Genomic DNA, 16,119 nt, shown 5'->3' with positions numbered 1-16,119 from the left:
TGTGCATTAGACATCATCTGAAACACGTAACAAAAGGGCTTCTGTACTTACGAAGGAATACCAAACAGTAAATTATGATGTTGTATACACACTTTCAAAACTTTTCTCAACTATCATAAGAGAGATAAGACACTATCATTACAATCCTGTGCCCCACGCATCAAGCAATTTTAGAGCTTTATATACTTTGTTAAATTTAATCTTTTCAAATTGGTTTTAGTTACGTGAAAAAACTAAAACAAAAGGATATTAGGTACCTAGCCCAAGGTCAAAAGGTGTTTGAGCCAACATAAAAACTGAGGTCTCTCTTCTAAGTTCATTTATTAAACCACATTGCTCTCAAAGTTGTAAAGGCTTTCATATATATGAAAAATGACCAATTCCAATAAAGCAAAGATTAAAACGAAATACCTGCCAAATTAGCTAAGATTTTTAAAAATTACAATATTTAAAGGTGGCAAAAGCGAATTTTAAGAATAACTAGACTCTTCTGGTAATACCATCTGAAAATATCAAGAGCCCTTTAAAAAAGGGGGGGATGGCATTGATATTCATTTTCCCACATAATCCCCATTCTGGGTATCTATCCTATGAAATTATTTTTCAGCTACTCCACTGGATCAGTGTTTCTGATCCATTTTCCAATTTGAGGAACATAAACCCAAAAACCAAACCAAATCCACTGTCATCAAGTTGATTTAGACTCATAGTGACCCTACAAGACAGAGCAGAATTGCCCTGTATGGTTTCCAAGGTTGTCATCTTTACAGTAACAGACTGCTGCATCTTTCTCCCACGGAGTGGCTGGTGGGTTCGAACCACTGACCCTGCAGTTAGCAGCCGAGTGCTTAACCACTATGCCAACTACCTCCTTGCCATAGGTTTTGCTAGCCTATGCAGTTATACGAGAACAATGACGAATCCTTTTACTATCAAGCTTATTGTTCCTACTTTGCTTGTATGCCCAGAAGCATAACAAAATCTGCTTCCCAAACATATGTTAGTGAAAGTGGAACTACAGCTGCAAAGAACGTCCTACTTTTTGGATATAATTATGTAAATAAAACCCACTGCCATCGAGTCAATTCTAATTCGCAGTGACCCTATAGGACACTGTAGAACTGCCCCATGCATTTCCAAGGAGCTGCTGGTGTATTTGAACTGCCGACCCTTTGGTTAGCATCCGAAGCTCTTAACCACGGCAACACCAGGACTCCAGTTAGGTAAACAGTCACCCAAGGTAATTTCCTGAAAATCATACATGGCACTCAACCAAACTTGCATTCAAAAAACTACTTTGTTAAAAACATATATTCCCCAGTGCCTCAAAATCAGATAAATGCTCAATAATCATTTACTAACTTATTGACACCTTAATTTTCACAGACAGAAAAAAACTGATACATTATGCATTGTTTTATATAAATTTATATAAATTACATAATTTATCGTCTTGACAGTAAGGCTGAATAAAACTTCTAGTAAGAGCTTTAAAAATACTAAGAGGTAAGTAATGCAAACAATTTATGCAGTGTTCTTTGAAAACAAATACATCCTTTTATAATAAAAGCTCTAATTACAAACACAGCACTGCAGAGGAAACCTGAGTGTACACTAAAATAATTTTCCCTTTTCTGGCCTACTGTGAAGATTCCACAACTTTAAAAATGTATTAGCAGTTTTAGCAGTCATTTCTAAGGCCTAAGGAGAAAACATTTCTTCCCTAGTATCTGTAGACATATATTACATACTAACATGCTGTGGAACGGAATTTTCTTCACTAGTAGATGAGGCATTTTTGCCACATAAAATGGCCTAAATAAATAGTAAAATAAAGTAAAACAGGAAAAGTATATTTTACAACTTTTAAATAACTTCATACTTGGTAAACTTGGCTAAGAAACTTGAGAGAAGAATCAAGACAAATCTGAAATGCTTTATCAATTTCCTCTCCAAGTTCCACCAGTACTGAAAAAACATTAAGAATTTCTAACATTCTCCAATGGCAAGGGGAATTTTTTACTCTTGAGTAATAAAAGAGACCTATATTGTTAAATTTTTATACTTACACCATCTTGAAACTATATTCTAGTAATTTCTAATTTCTTATGCTGCAGAGAAAGTCTTTTTTGCAAGGAAGGTAAGAACAGATGGGAGGATGCACTTTTAAATATATCTGCATGGTTTTGATCCTACTGTCACTCAAGTTGTCATCCTAGGGCTTTCTGACAACGAATTCTCTAGGTGAGTCGAACCACATACTCTTTAATATACAAACACATTTTATATAATGATTCTATTATTAGAATCTATTATTAGAATTTGTGCTGTCACCTCCCACTACTGAATGCTGATATTTACATTTAAATTTAAGGAAAACAAAGCTAAAAGGGTTGAAAACAGGAGTATGTGGCTGTACCTGCAAAGCCTTGAGTGATAAAGAGGAGGCCTGTAAGAGAGAAGGCTGTCCCAGGATACTGTCATGGCTGACGCCACAGGAGTAATTTTTCTTTTCCTTGTGGATTGATAAACTTGGCCTAAGAGCCACCAACATTTAGTGGTGCCTGGTAGTTACATAGGTCTTCCCTTTATAATTAAGCTGAATATACTTTTCTGTATATGTGTATATATAAATTTCATAACAAGAAGGAATCTTTATATAAACATATGTAACTTCTTAATAGGATTGACACAGTGGCTGCAATAATGGGCTCAAGCATAGCAAAAATTGTGAGGATGGCACAGGACCAGGCAGTGTTTCGTTCTGTTCTGCACAGGTCGCTATTAGTCAGAACCAACTTTACGGCACCTAACAACCTAACAACAACAACTTGTTAATAAATCACAAGAGGCGAGAGGCAAATTTAAGAAGTGTGAGGACAAAGAATTAACCTAAACTATCCCAGGCAGAGGAATTTTAGTAAAAAATACGTATGGCAAATGTGAATTCAGAAATTTATTCTTTTAAAACTATCTGCGCTCAAATGGCCTTTAGAAAATCTTTGCGTACTCCACCACAAAGGCTATGTGCATCCACGATAAAGGTCTGCTCTTACAGAATACTGAGGCCACATGAAGGCATTTGTGTGTGTGTACACGCACACACATCTTAAAGTATATATTCCAGGCTTCTTCTGGGGGAAATATCAAAGGCCAGAAACATAAATGTACTGGCCTTAAAGAAGAGGATGACCATTTGTTTTGGCTTCATTAAAAAATATATACCCTCTGTGAAATATCGAGCTCTCACGCTGTGCATAAAACTACAGATTAGTTTCTGGAAAACCGAAAGCTTTCATCACGGCAACCCTTAGAATGTTAACACCATTTTTCATGTATTATGCACTGGGTAAGTGTATGTTACTTGAAATGATAAATAAGACATGTTCTCTGCTCTCTCTGATATAACAATGCAGTAGGAAATTTGAAGGGGGTAATCATAGCCAAAAGCTCATAAATTACTGCAATAGCTCATCTACAGGCCATTATCAAAGCCTGTAGAGATAAAACATTTTGCCGACCTTATGCTATCTAAGAGAGTAAACAATGTATTTGACTAAAATGGAGCAACCATACTGTGCCAAAACAAATGGTTCTAAATGATAATATTCGATCTTATTCTAGTTCTACTGAACATATTTGTTTGCAATACTCATGTAAAAGGTAAACAATTTCATACAAACAAAAGAAGTTCAGTAAACCACATATTTTTAGAATGGAGCTGACGAGTACCAAGTAACAACAGGTCAGCTACAGATGGTAGAAAAGTATGCAAATCATGAGGTCTCTGACTTCGAGTAAAACTTCTCATCTTTATGATGAAGGATGCCTGCAATAAGTTAGGTATAATGCAAATATAAGGAGTGTGAGTCAGAGCTGATCCAAACAGATAAGTTCTGAAATTTGATTATTATAAAATACCCTAATGTTTGTATCTTTGGTCTTTGCCTCTGTCTCATAAAGGTAAGGCATGAACAGCATGATTTATGCGTGACAAAATTAACTAGGACAACAAATGCCAGAGTATTCTTTCCAAAAGTTTTCAGGTCTACAGAAAGTTATCTTTACTGTTAATTTAGCTTTTCATTTCTCGCCATCACTGAGTACCCTATCGATAAATGTTTCATGGCTGAAACATGAAATCACAGGTAACACATTATCAAATAACAGCCACACTGCACTTACATTAGTTTATGATGTGTGAAGGAAAGTACACAGAAACTAAGTTTTACTGTTCTAGAGGTAGATAATAGCAAAAACTACAAGTTTATTACCATTAAATAATACTTCAAATTATTCTTAGATTTCTTGTAGGATAACAGAATTCCAGTCATAAGTACTATTAAAATTTGCATATTTAATGCATAAGATTGAAAATCTATATAATGAACCTGCAAAAGCTGGACCTGTGTAAAGTGATCCTGCCAGAGAAGGAAATCTCAAATATTTTCCACCGAAATGAGCGACACAAAACTGGTAAGACTGTACCCTGTCAATGCCAGAAAACTTACAAAGACCCAGAAAAACAAGGTAGTTCCCTCAAGTTTTGGTTCTCACAGGTTCCACTGTAATGTGCATAATGAATGAAATTTCCTATAAATTTGTTTATATTCCTTACTATAAAGAATACTCTAATCCAGTAGTTTTACAGACTGGGTTCTTTGAGACTGTGTCTGTGGAAGTATCTCAAAGGCTATGGAGGAGAAAACAAGCAGGGAGAGGGGGGCTTCAGCTTCCTCCCACCACCACTACCACCTTACTTTCAGTTATTTTTATCACCTTCCCCCCATACTAAAGTTCTGACAGAATGGGAAGGAAAAAAATTAAAGGTATCTGTGGGTATCACAAAAATACACAAACTTGAACCTCATCAAAATAAAAAATCCTTATTCTGCAAAAAGACATTGCATGTGAGAACGAAAAAACAAAGTTATAGTCTGGGGAAAAAATGACTTTTATCTAAATTATATAAAGGAAACAGATTAAAACCACAAGGAGATATCGCTACATACCTACCATAATGGCAAAAATAAAAAATAGCGGTAACACCAAATGCTGACAAGGATTCAAAGAAACTGATCAATCATTCATTGTTGGTAGGAATATAACGTGGGACAGACAGCAGCTCTTATAAAGCAAAATGTGTACTTACCATGCAAGCTAGCAATTGCACTCCTGGGCATTTATCCCAGGGAAATGAAAACTTATATTCGCACGCAAACCTGTACGTATGTTCCCTGCAGCTTTCTTCATGACAGTCAAAAACTGGGAACGACTTAGATGCCCTTCACTGACTGAATGGCTTAACACACTGTGGGGTCCACCCACACCATGGAACACTACTCAGCAATATAAAGGAACTACTGATACATACAACAATTTGGATGGATCTCAAGGGAATTATGCTGAGCAAAACAGGCTAATCACAAAAGGTTCAGACTGTATGACTCCTTTCACATAACGTTCTGGAAATGAAAAAACTAGTGATTGTCAGGTGTTAGGACTGATGGAGTGGGAAGAGTTTAGTGTGGCTATATAAAAGGGTAACACGATACATTCTTATGGTGATGGAACTGTTAAGTATGGTGGTGGTTATACTAATCCATACATGTGATAAAATTACACAGAACTAAATACACACACAAAAACGCATGTAAAACCTGTGAAATCTGAGTAACGCCAGGGGAAACAGGGTAAAGAATATATAGGATCTCTATCATTACAATCTATTATTACAAATTCAACTACATGTGAATCCACAACTATCTCAAAATAAAGTTTAACTAAAAATGTATGCATACAATTTAACCACTACACTAACCCACTGCCAAACCTCTAATTTAAACAGGGATCCTCAGGAGAGAAGACCTGGTTATCTGCTCCTGTAGAGATTACTGCCAAGAGAACCCTATGCGGCAGTTCTACTCTTCACATGGGGTGGAATGAGTAGAAAATCCACTTGGTGGCACCCAACAACAACAAAGTATTTAAATTTTTCCCCAAACACTGACTTGCTTTATCAGGCTAACTTTATAATTATCTCACAGTGGAACTTGGCTCACCCCAGGTCTTCCTGCCATTATGCAGTATCTCCTTAAAAACACCCCTGCCCAAAATGATACTAAAAAAACCCCACTTATCCATAAATTCATATTTATTCTTTAGACCCCCTACTACTCAAAGTGTGGCCTCTTAGCTAAAGCAAAGGCATCATCTAGGAATTACTAGAAATGTAGAATCTCAGCATCTCCCCCACCCCAGACTCAGTGAATCAGAGTTTGCATTTTAACAAGACAGCTAGGGTAATTCCTACGCACAATAAGATCTAAGAAGCACTGTATCGTTGTTGTTATGTGTCACCGAGTCAATTCTGACTCGGAGCTACCCTACAAGACAGAGCAGAACTGCCCCATAGAGTTTCCCAAGGCTGTAATCTTATGGGAGCTTATCGCCGGTCTTTTCTCCCTCGGAGGAATGGGTACGAATCGCCAACTTTTCAGTTAGCAGCCAAGCACTTAACCATTTTGCCACCAGGGTTCCTTTGCTTCAGACATTAAACCAAATCCTCTGCCACTGAGTTGATTCCAACTCACAGTAACTCAATACCATAGAGGCGAACTGCCTCATAGGGTTTCCAAGGAGCGGCTAGCGGATTCGAACTGCTGATCTTTTGATTAGCAGCCAAGCTCTTAACCACAGCACCACCAGGGCTCTGCTTCAGACATTAACCCACTGCCCTAGAGTCAACTCCGACTCATAGTGAGACATGAGAACCTTTAAAAAAAAGACGTCTGAATGCTTTAGAACAATGAAGTTTTCCAATCACCAACATTTTCATTTCACAAACTGATTTATCTGAAAGTCAGCATACCTGTTATTTTACTTCTGCCTTAGCCTCAAATCACCTGAACTAGCTAAATCCAAAATAGTTTTATAGAACTTTAAGTACTGAGAAAACAACACACTCAAGAGGAAGAAAAAAAGCTGAGGACACAAAAGTTAGCTGGTTTATTGCAGATTACCTAGCTGGTTCAGTGCCACAGGAATCTCATTCTAACATCCTTCTCCCAGTCAACTGACTGTATTTGTTCAACAAAGACACTGCAACTTGCTGAATCCTTAACGTCATACACTCACAATTCGCAAAACAGCTATCTCACATCTAAGTACATGAACACGGACAGAGTATAAAACCTAAATTCATTACAGTAAGAGAAGGTAAGTCTTCTGTAGTATTGCCAAAAACTATGGTACAAGAGGGTTCTGATCACGAAGAAGGTAACAAAGAACTACAATCTAGCCACTTTGGATCCAGTTTACAAATAGCATTAAACAAATATACATAAGGCAGTTGTTTTCAACTTCCTCTCCTCTTCTTCACCTGGAAAATGGAACTGCAGGTCTATGTAACATGTAGAGATGAATAATGCAATGGATGAAACAGAAGTGGTTTACAGGCAATACTTTATCCACACCTTATTTAAAAAGAGAGGTGCTACCTAGTCATACAGCTTGAAATGGAAAGTTAAAATTTCATTAAAGGCTATAAGCAATGACTTTAATAATTTCATTAAAAAGTCAATTTCATTAAAAATCACTCATTTGACCCTATAAAAATGACAAGATGCTCATCATGACAGTACAAATTTAGCAAAAATATCTACCTGAAATCAACTGTTTTCACAATTATCCAAAAAGCATTTTCATTTTATTTCTCAGTTAGAAAATAACTGTAATTACTTTTTAACAGTCTATCAAAATAATTTAAACTCAAGCATTTGATTTAAAGGAGACATGCACAAGGTATTAATTTACAATTATAATATATTTAGCATAGTTATGAAAAATTATATACTTACTTTCTGAATGAATTTTTCCACACTCTGTACCACATGTTTATAGAACTAAAAAGGAAAAAAAATAAAGTATGGTTTTAAAATCTGTCTGATCTCCTCCCAGCCATATGCTTTAAAATAGCTTCACAGGTCTATCAAAACAATAAATTCTAATCGAGAATTCTGAGACATTCACATCGCTCACCATCCTCAGGAACCGGCTGTGGGATCTGATTAGTCAGAGATGCTCTGATGTAGGTTATAAGGTCAGTTGTGTTACCTCGACACAGATACAAAAGAATTCTATCCAACTCTTTATGAAAGCATAATTTGACAAATACTTGTACTGATCGCAAAGTAATCGTGGTAAGCTCACTGACAGATGTATATTCTTACTTTCATGGAAGGAAAAGCACAGATTTCCTACATAAGCTAACTAAGGATAGTAACAGAAAATCAGTTAGCATTAGTTACTGTATGTAAGAGAGTTATCAATTTCATGTGTCTCCCTCAGCTTCTGCTGGAGAATGGAGCTGCAGGCCATTTTATATACAATAAGATGTATAGATAAACAATGTCCTAATAGTTCAGGCAAAATCCATCAACAGAATGAAGTAAACACATGGATAAAAAATTAGCAATGGCCTACTATGCCAAATATTTGACCCATTCTTTCTGCCTAAATCAATTATGACAAAACGTGGATTTAAGTTTCATAAAACACTGTGAGCAAAAGGGAAATTACACATTTAACAAAAATACTTCAACGGCAATAGGTTAATCACAGCATGTTTCTGTGCTTCTAACCTCACGAATTATGCTTACTTAAGAAAGGTCCCCTTAGGCTGAAAAGACACAAGAGCATTCACTGAACTGCAGCATGAAATCCAACATTTATGAAATCAAAAATAAGGAAAGCCTCATTATCTGTATGTATCTCACCATATCAAAATCTACAATAAGCTTGATCTTGGTGAGTATTTATCTTGCAATAGTCATGGTTTACTCAACAGTTTAAGTCACTTGAAAAAACTAAAACTACTTAAAGTTATTAGGTACTTTATAGACACTTCAACGGTTACCATCAATGAACAAAATATTAAATAATTATACAATGAATGATTTACTAAATAATAACTCTTCTCGGAAATAATTTGGCAGTGCTTACTTCTAGTTACTATAATTCAGAGTAAAACCGCTTACTACACTTTAATTCAAAGTTTACTAATTCATGGAGGGCTTCTTCCACAGCAGGTTATCCATGAAATTTTGCTGTCAGGGTACAATGTTAAAAAGCACCCGTTAAGAGAATCATTTCTCTAAACACTGATAAAAATCAATGCCTTACTTTATTATGCAACAGTTAGCATTTAAATCTGATTTAAAATACAGTTAAAATCTCCGTTCATATGTGTACTAAGTACAGCTTAAAATAATACAGTGCTGCCAAACAACTGGTCTAGACTTTTCACAAATGTGAACATTATAAAAAACAAAACAGGTGGGTGACATGACAAATAAATGTAATGCATGATCCTTGACAAGTTCCTAAAAAACCATGGACTGCTGCTGAAGACAATACTAAAACAACTGATGAATATGGATATGGACTATGTATTAGATAACAATATTGGAGCAAAGTGAAAATTCTTACATATGATCACTATATTATATTATAGTTAGGAAAATGTTCTTAGGACGTTCAAATTCAAGCATTCAGGGATTAAGTGGTATCGAAAATGAAGTGTACGACTAACTCTCAAATGATTCAGGCCAAAAAGGAAGAGTGCATGCGTGCGTGACTGTGTGTGTGTGTGTGTATTTGTAGGAATAAAAATAAATGTGGCAAAATGTTAACAACAGGTGAATCTGAGGGAAGAATATGTGGTGCTCAACATTCTTGTGACTTTTTTTTTTTTTCAATATTAAAAAATGTAATTATAAACAGTTACAATAAAACAAAATCATATCAAACATCATAATAAAGGGTTTAGAACCCTGATCTGGAGAAACCTGGGTTCGAATTCTAGCCCTGTCTACTCTATTGCAAATGACTTAACCTTCCACGTCTGAAAAATGGAAATCTTAAGCACCTATATACGTCATGGAGTCTTTTAATTAAATAAGTAATTTGTTCAACAACAAAGTTATGTAAAATGCACTGTTCAGTAATTTTCACAAAAAACAGTAACAACATACATGTTTGCACATGTTCAAGACCATGATCACAACAAGCAGATCGTACTGTAGGGCAGTATAAAGAGTAAGACTTATCCTATATTGAACCTAACAGATTCCCTCAAAGATCACTTTGAAAATTTTTCTGGCTTAAATGTGCTTATTTGCAACTGCCCTTACTCCCTCTTTCATTTTCTGCACATAAGCACAGGGACTTTAGCAATAATTCTCTAAGATATTGACTACAAGTCTGAAAACTAAGCTTCGTCCATTTGAACACCACAAACACAACTAATTATCTGAATTTTCTCCTAGGAGAGATTCCCAGTAAACAAAAATTTGTTAAATCTAATATATAATGTTGTTATTCAAAGGCTATTATTTAAATTATCGCTTCTATGGTTATGGATGATGTTCTAATTCACAGTAGGAAAACACACCACCAAATGTCCACAGGTTAATACCCACCTCCATTAGTAATAAGCACTCACTGATTCGCAATTTTAACAGCTCTATTAATTCCTAGCCTTGGGGACACGAACCTCTTGCAGAGATATCTATAACTGAACTTCAGAGGGTTCTTAAAGCCACAGAATTGTATGCAAAATTTTGTGCATATCTGTATTTCTCTAAAGAGGATCCCATCCTTCCCTGAGATTTGCAAAAGCATCCATGAGTCAACAAGTTCAAAGCTTCTGTCACCAGAGCAGATCTGTATCAACATCCGTGGCCTTTTCCCACACTTCAAATGTTCTATGTACAATGAGACCCAATTAATTTACATAATGACCCATTTTCAAATCTATAATCAATAAGAAAAAATGAGATCAATAAGTTGTTTATTTAGAAATGATTCATCAACTTGTATTTCAAGATTTTGCAAAGTCAGTGTGACAAACAATAGAGATAAACACATTCTCCATGATATGAATATACCCAAAACCTTACCAGTCTAAGAAAGGTAAGAAAAAAGGTTGCTTCAAAGTTTTTGGAAGAATATTTATCAAAATGTTAAGTGTTTATCTCTAGGTGGAAAAGTTTGCAGGTGACAGTTTGTTTTGTTTTTTTCCAAATTAACATGTATTAACTCTATAAAAAGGAAGAGAGTATATAATCCAAAACAATCATCCCCTCTCCAAAATATAAGTGTAGCATTTTCTTTTGAAAACACAGTATTAAAATCTATTACTCACCTTAATAGCTTTGATGGCTGCCTTAGTAATCTGGGTCATTTTCGCTTTAGAAATGGGTGGTTTGTAGTCATTCAGGGAATATAACTGATGAAAAAGAACGAAGTTTAAACACATCAAAACTAATTCTGGCCAAGCAATTACATAAAATTACCAAATCTTTCCATTTTTATATTCTCCATGAAATCAAAGTGCTTCTTTTCTTTTAAACATCAAACTCAACATCATCGGCTACCAGGGAAACATAAATCAAAACCACAGTGAAACATCTTCACCTTTACTAATATGGTTAAAACCAAAAACAGATAATAACAAGTCTAACAAGGATGCGGAGAAAGGGGAACCTTCATATATTGTTGGTGGGACTGTAAAACGGTGCAGCTGCTTTGGAAAAATAGTTTGGCAGTTCCTGAAAAAGTTAATCACAGTTACTATATGACCTAGCCATTCCACTCCTTGGTACACATCCAAGAGATCTGAAAACTTATGTTCATAGAAAAACTTGTCCACAAATGTTCACCGCAGCATTACTCACAACAGTCAAAAAGTGGAAACAACCCAAACGTCTATCAAGAGATGAATGGATAAACAAAACGTGTTCTAGCCATTCAATGAAATACCAGTTTGAAATACTGATACATGCCACAACGTGGATGAACCTTGATAACAAGATGCTAAGTGCAAGAAGATGAAAAAAAAAAAAAAAACACAGATTATATGATTCCATATACATGAAATGTCCCAAAAGGGTTCAGGGATTTGCGGAAAATGGAGAGTGACTGCTATTAGGTATGGCATTTCTTTTGGGTGTGAAGAAAAGACTCTAAAATTGATTGTAGTGATGGCTGGACATGTAAAATCCATTGAACTGTATATTTTCAATTGGTTATTTGTATAGTATCTGAATTATATCTCAATAAAAGTTTTTAAAATTCACGGCATTTAATGTTAAGCAGTAATTTTCCTTCCCCAAAAGAAATTTATTTTGAAATTCTCATATAAACAAAAGATAATGGTACCATTTAGAGAAAAAAGGTAAAGACAAGGTAGAATAACTAGGAAACAGACAAATAACTAAGTTTAAATAAATACTGATTAAAACTTCTACTATACTCAGGGATGCTAATATTTTAGCTATAAAGCTATATTAGTTACAAGTCAGAAAACAAAGCTTTGGCTAGTGGAACACTGCAAAAACAACTTGAATGGACTTTAAAAGTAACTCAAATGGCATTTGTGGTTAATCAACTAAAAATTTTGGGAGTCCCTCCACAGTTTCTACTCCAACACTCCTTATAACCTACCCATGAGTGAACTCTTGATTTTTACCTCTTAGTATCTCTGGAATCTGCCTAATCTTCCCCATTTCTGTCTCTTCTTCCTCCTCCACCACCAGACACTATAGTCCAAATTACTTAACAACTACATGGATTTGGTGTGTTCTCCATACCAGGTTCACAGACACCTTTTCAAAGACTAATCTGCAAATAATCTGATCAAAAGCTAATACCCTTCTTTCCTCATTTTAAATAGTCAATGACTTCCCACTTTTGGAAAAACACAAAAATTTGCATACAGAAAACCCTGCCTGATCTAACTCCTGCCTACCTCTCAGGCTTCACCTCACAACATGCTCCCATCCCTCTGGTCTTTTTTTTAGTTCCCCTGCAACAGGGCCTTTACATGAGGCTCCTTCCCTCTATTTGGAGTATTCTCCACTAGGGTCTTCCCACTAATTAATGCATCACTTAATAAGGAAAGCCTTTCCTGCCTTCCCACCAGATCGATACCCCCTTTTATGCTCTCATTGTACTATCATTCACCTTGGAAGCATTCCTCATAGCAATTTTGCATTTCTTTATTTAACCAATAATTGATTTTAAAAAGGACTATCATAGGGTGATGGTGGCTGACACCAAGAGACAAAGAAACAAGTTCCTTTAATGCAGTATAAGTTTATTGGAGGGGAATTCCAGAACACTTAATTCTACTCATGCAGAACCTGTACATAGACCAAGAGGCAGTTGTTGGAACAGAACAAGGGGTTACTGTGTGGTTTAAGATCAGGAGGAGCCCTGGTGGTGCAGTGATTAAGAGCTCGGCTGCTAACCAAAAGGTCGGTAGTTCAAATACACCAGCTGCTCCTTGGAAACCCTATGGGGCAGTTCTATTCTGTCCTATAGGGTCACTATGACTCGGAACTAACTCAAAAGGACCTAAGAACAAAACAACATGTTTAGCAAACAATCTGAAAAGCTGGACTATATGAAGAACAAGGTATCAGGATTGGAGGAAGACTCATTAACATCTTTCAACATGCCACCTTGCTTGCTGAAAGCAAAAACAGCTTGAAGCACTTATTGATAAAGATCAAAGACTACAACCTTCAGTAGGATTACACCTCACCATTAAGAAAACAAAAATTCTCACAACTGCATCAATCAGCAACATCATGATAAATGGAGAAAACGCTGAAGTTGTCAAGTATTTCATTTTACTTGGATCCACAATCAACGCCCAGGGAAGCAGCAGTCAAGAAATAAAATGAGGTATTGTACTGGACGAATCTGCTGCAAATCTGCTGTAAAAGACTCTTTAAAGTGTTAAAAAGCAAAGGTATCAGTCACCTCGAGGGCTAGGCTATGACTGACTCAAGCCATGGTATTTTCAATAGCCTCATATGCATGTGAAAGCTGGACAATGAACAAGGAAAACAGAAGAAGAATTGACACCTTTGAATTATGACATTGGTGAAGAATATTGACTATATCATGAACTGCCAGAAGAACAAACAAATCTGCCTTGGAAGAAGTACAGCCAGAATGCTCCTTAGAAGCAAGGATGGTGAGACTTCGTCTCATGTACTTTGGAAACATTATCAGGAGGGACGAGTCCCTGGAGAAGAGACATCATGCTTGGTAAAGCAGAAGGTCAGCAAAAAAAGGAAGTTTCTCAGGGAGATGGACTGACAACAGTGGCTGCAACAATGGGGTTGTGAGGATGGCACAGGACTGGGCACCATTTCATTATTTGGTGCATGGGGTCACTATGAGTTAGAGATCGACTTGATGGCACCTAACTGATCCCTGCTGCGCTTGCTAATCATTCAGACAATGAACTCTGTCTCAAACCTAAACTTCTTCCTCTCACAGGCCGTGATTTAACATTATAGGATCTCAGGTGACAGCCTTTCCTTATACAAACTTTCTATACCTACCTGACCTCAGTAACTGAAAGGAGGTCCCAATCCTGACCTGCCCTTCCTTTGACCACTCAAGACCTCATTTCAATGGAAGATATTAAACCACTGTCCAGCTTTTTAGCCTAATTAATTCATTCTTTATGTTTCACCTACCCTCATAAGCAATGAAGACTGCTTTTTAAACCTCTAAAATTTTACATTTCTATACTATCACTTGGAGCCCTGAGGGCACAGGGGTTAAAAGCTTGGCTGCTAACCAAAAGGGAGCAGTTTGAATCCACTAGCCGCTCCAGTTCTACTCCGTCTTACAGGGTTGCTATGAGTCAGAATTGACTCAAGGGCAGTGAGTTTTTATACTGACACTTGTAAGGAGCCCTGGGTTAAGTGCTCGGCTGCTAACCCAAAGGCAACAGTTCGAAATCACCAGCCACTCCACAGCTGAAAGGTGTGGCAGTATCCATAAAAATTATAGTCTTGGAAACCCTATGGGGCAGTTCTTGTCTGTCCTATAGGGTTGCCATGAGTCGGAATCAACTTGATGGCAGTGGGTTTGGGTTATATTATCACTTGTAGGCACCACATCAAACGCCTATTTTTAGATCTGAAAACAATTTCTTCAATCAAATAAGGTACCTTAATTAAGGTTTGAAGAATCTTTTCCCTAAACTGAGATATCTTAGTTGCTGTGGGCTACTCTACCACAAATTATCTCTAATAAAATATTTTAATATTGCTCATTATTGATTAGACCAGGAGTCAGCAAGCTTTTTCTGTCAAGGATCAGACAGTAACTATTTTAGGTTCTGCGGGTTGTCCCATAGGGTCGGTCTGAGTCGGAATCGACTCAACGGCACTGGGTTTTTGTACTCTCTCTGCCACAACTACTGAACTCTGCCTCTGTAGTACAAAAGCAGACACAGACAATATGTACACAAATGGGCACAGTCATGTTTCAATAATATTACCATAAAACAGGTCAACCCCCGCACCCCTAAATTTGGACCTTATTTCTCAATCCTATATATATATTTTTTTTATAATGTATCTTTTGGATAAACACTGCAATCTCATGTCTCAGGGGAATATATATTCATGCCCTCCCTCCCTCCTCAACACAGTGAGTGAGGTCCATTACCCAAAATTTAACAAAATGTTATATTTCACACTTGCTATTTCAGGCAAATTCTTCACCTCAAAAACTTTAGTATCTTTCTCAATTTTAGCAATGTTAACAGAATTCTACTATGATCTCAGAAAGGGCCCCCAAGAAGCTTATTATCTGATATACTCCAGAGAACCATGAAATCTGTGGAACATCTCTGCTGATTTACAGGGCACTGGGTTTTTTGGGTCTTAAGCCTTCAAGGTTGGTTCTATGATCGATCAAATTAATCTTAAGTGTGAATCTAGAATAAGTAAAACAGGGGTTGACCTAGTTCATCTTTCTCAAAAATGGTCCTTGAGATACTGATTAAACCTAATCAAAACCAAACCTATTGCTGTCGATTCCGACTGACAGTGACCCTATAGGACAGGGTAGAACTGCCCCATAGAGTTTCCAAGGAGTACCTGGTAGATTCCAACTGCCCACCTTTTGGTTAGCAACCATAGCTCTTAACCACTGCACCACCAGGTTTTCCTGAGATCCTGATTAGAACTCCTCAAATCTCCAAAGAAATCAGAAACCTTACAAGTTCCCAGACTAACACAATCT

General features: G+C 36.6%; 1 protein-coding gene across 3 annotated transcripts in view; it reads right to left on the bottom strand.

The window, feature by feature from the left end:
- The window catches only part of SCAF8 (SR-related CTD associated factor 8), a 168,116-nt gene that overhangs the window by 126,699 nt on the left and 25,298 nt on the right, over positions 1-16,119 (bottom strand). For all 3 annotated transcript variants that reach the window (XM_049904397.1, XM_049904389.1, XM_049904391.1), the window contains 2 exons: positions 11,207-11,290; positions 7,860-7,904 (listed from right to left, as the gene is read on the bottom strand). In XM_049904397.1, coding sequence (XP_049760354.1) covers positions 7,860-7,904; positions 11,207-11,290 — 129 coding nt within the window. The remainder of the gene's footprint in view (positions 1-7,859; positions 7,905-11,206; positions 11,291-16,119) is intronic.

Source organism: Elephas maximus, chromosome 1 (genome assembly GCF_024166365.1).
Source record: "Elephas maximus indicus isolate mEleMax1 chromosome 1, mEleMax1 primary haplotype, whole genome shotgun sequence".
Lineage (NCBI taxonomy): Eukaryota > Metazoa > Chordata > Mammalia > Proboscidea > Elephantidae > Elephas > Elephas maximus.
This window is presented reverse-complemented; position numbering and strand designations above follow the sequence as displayed.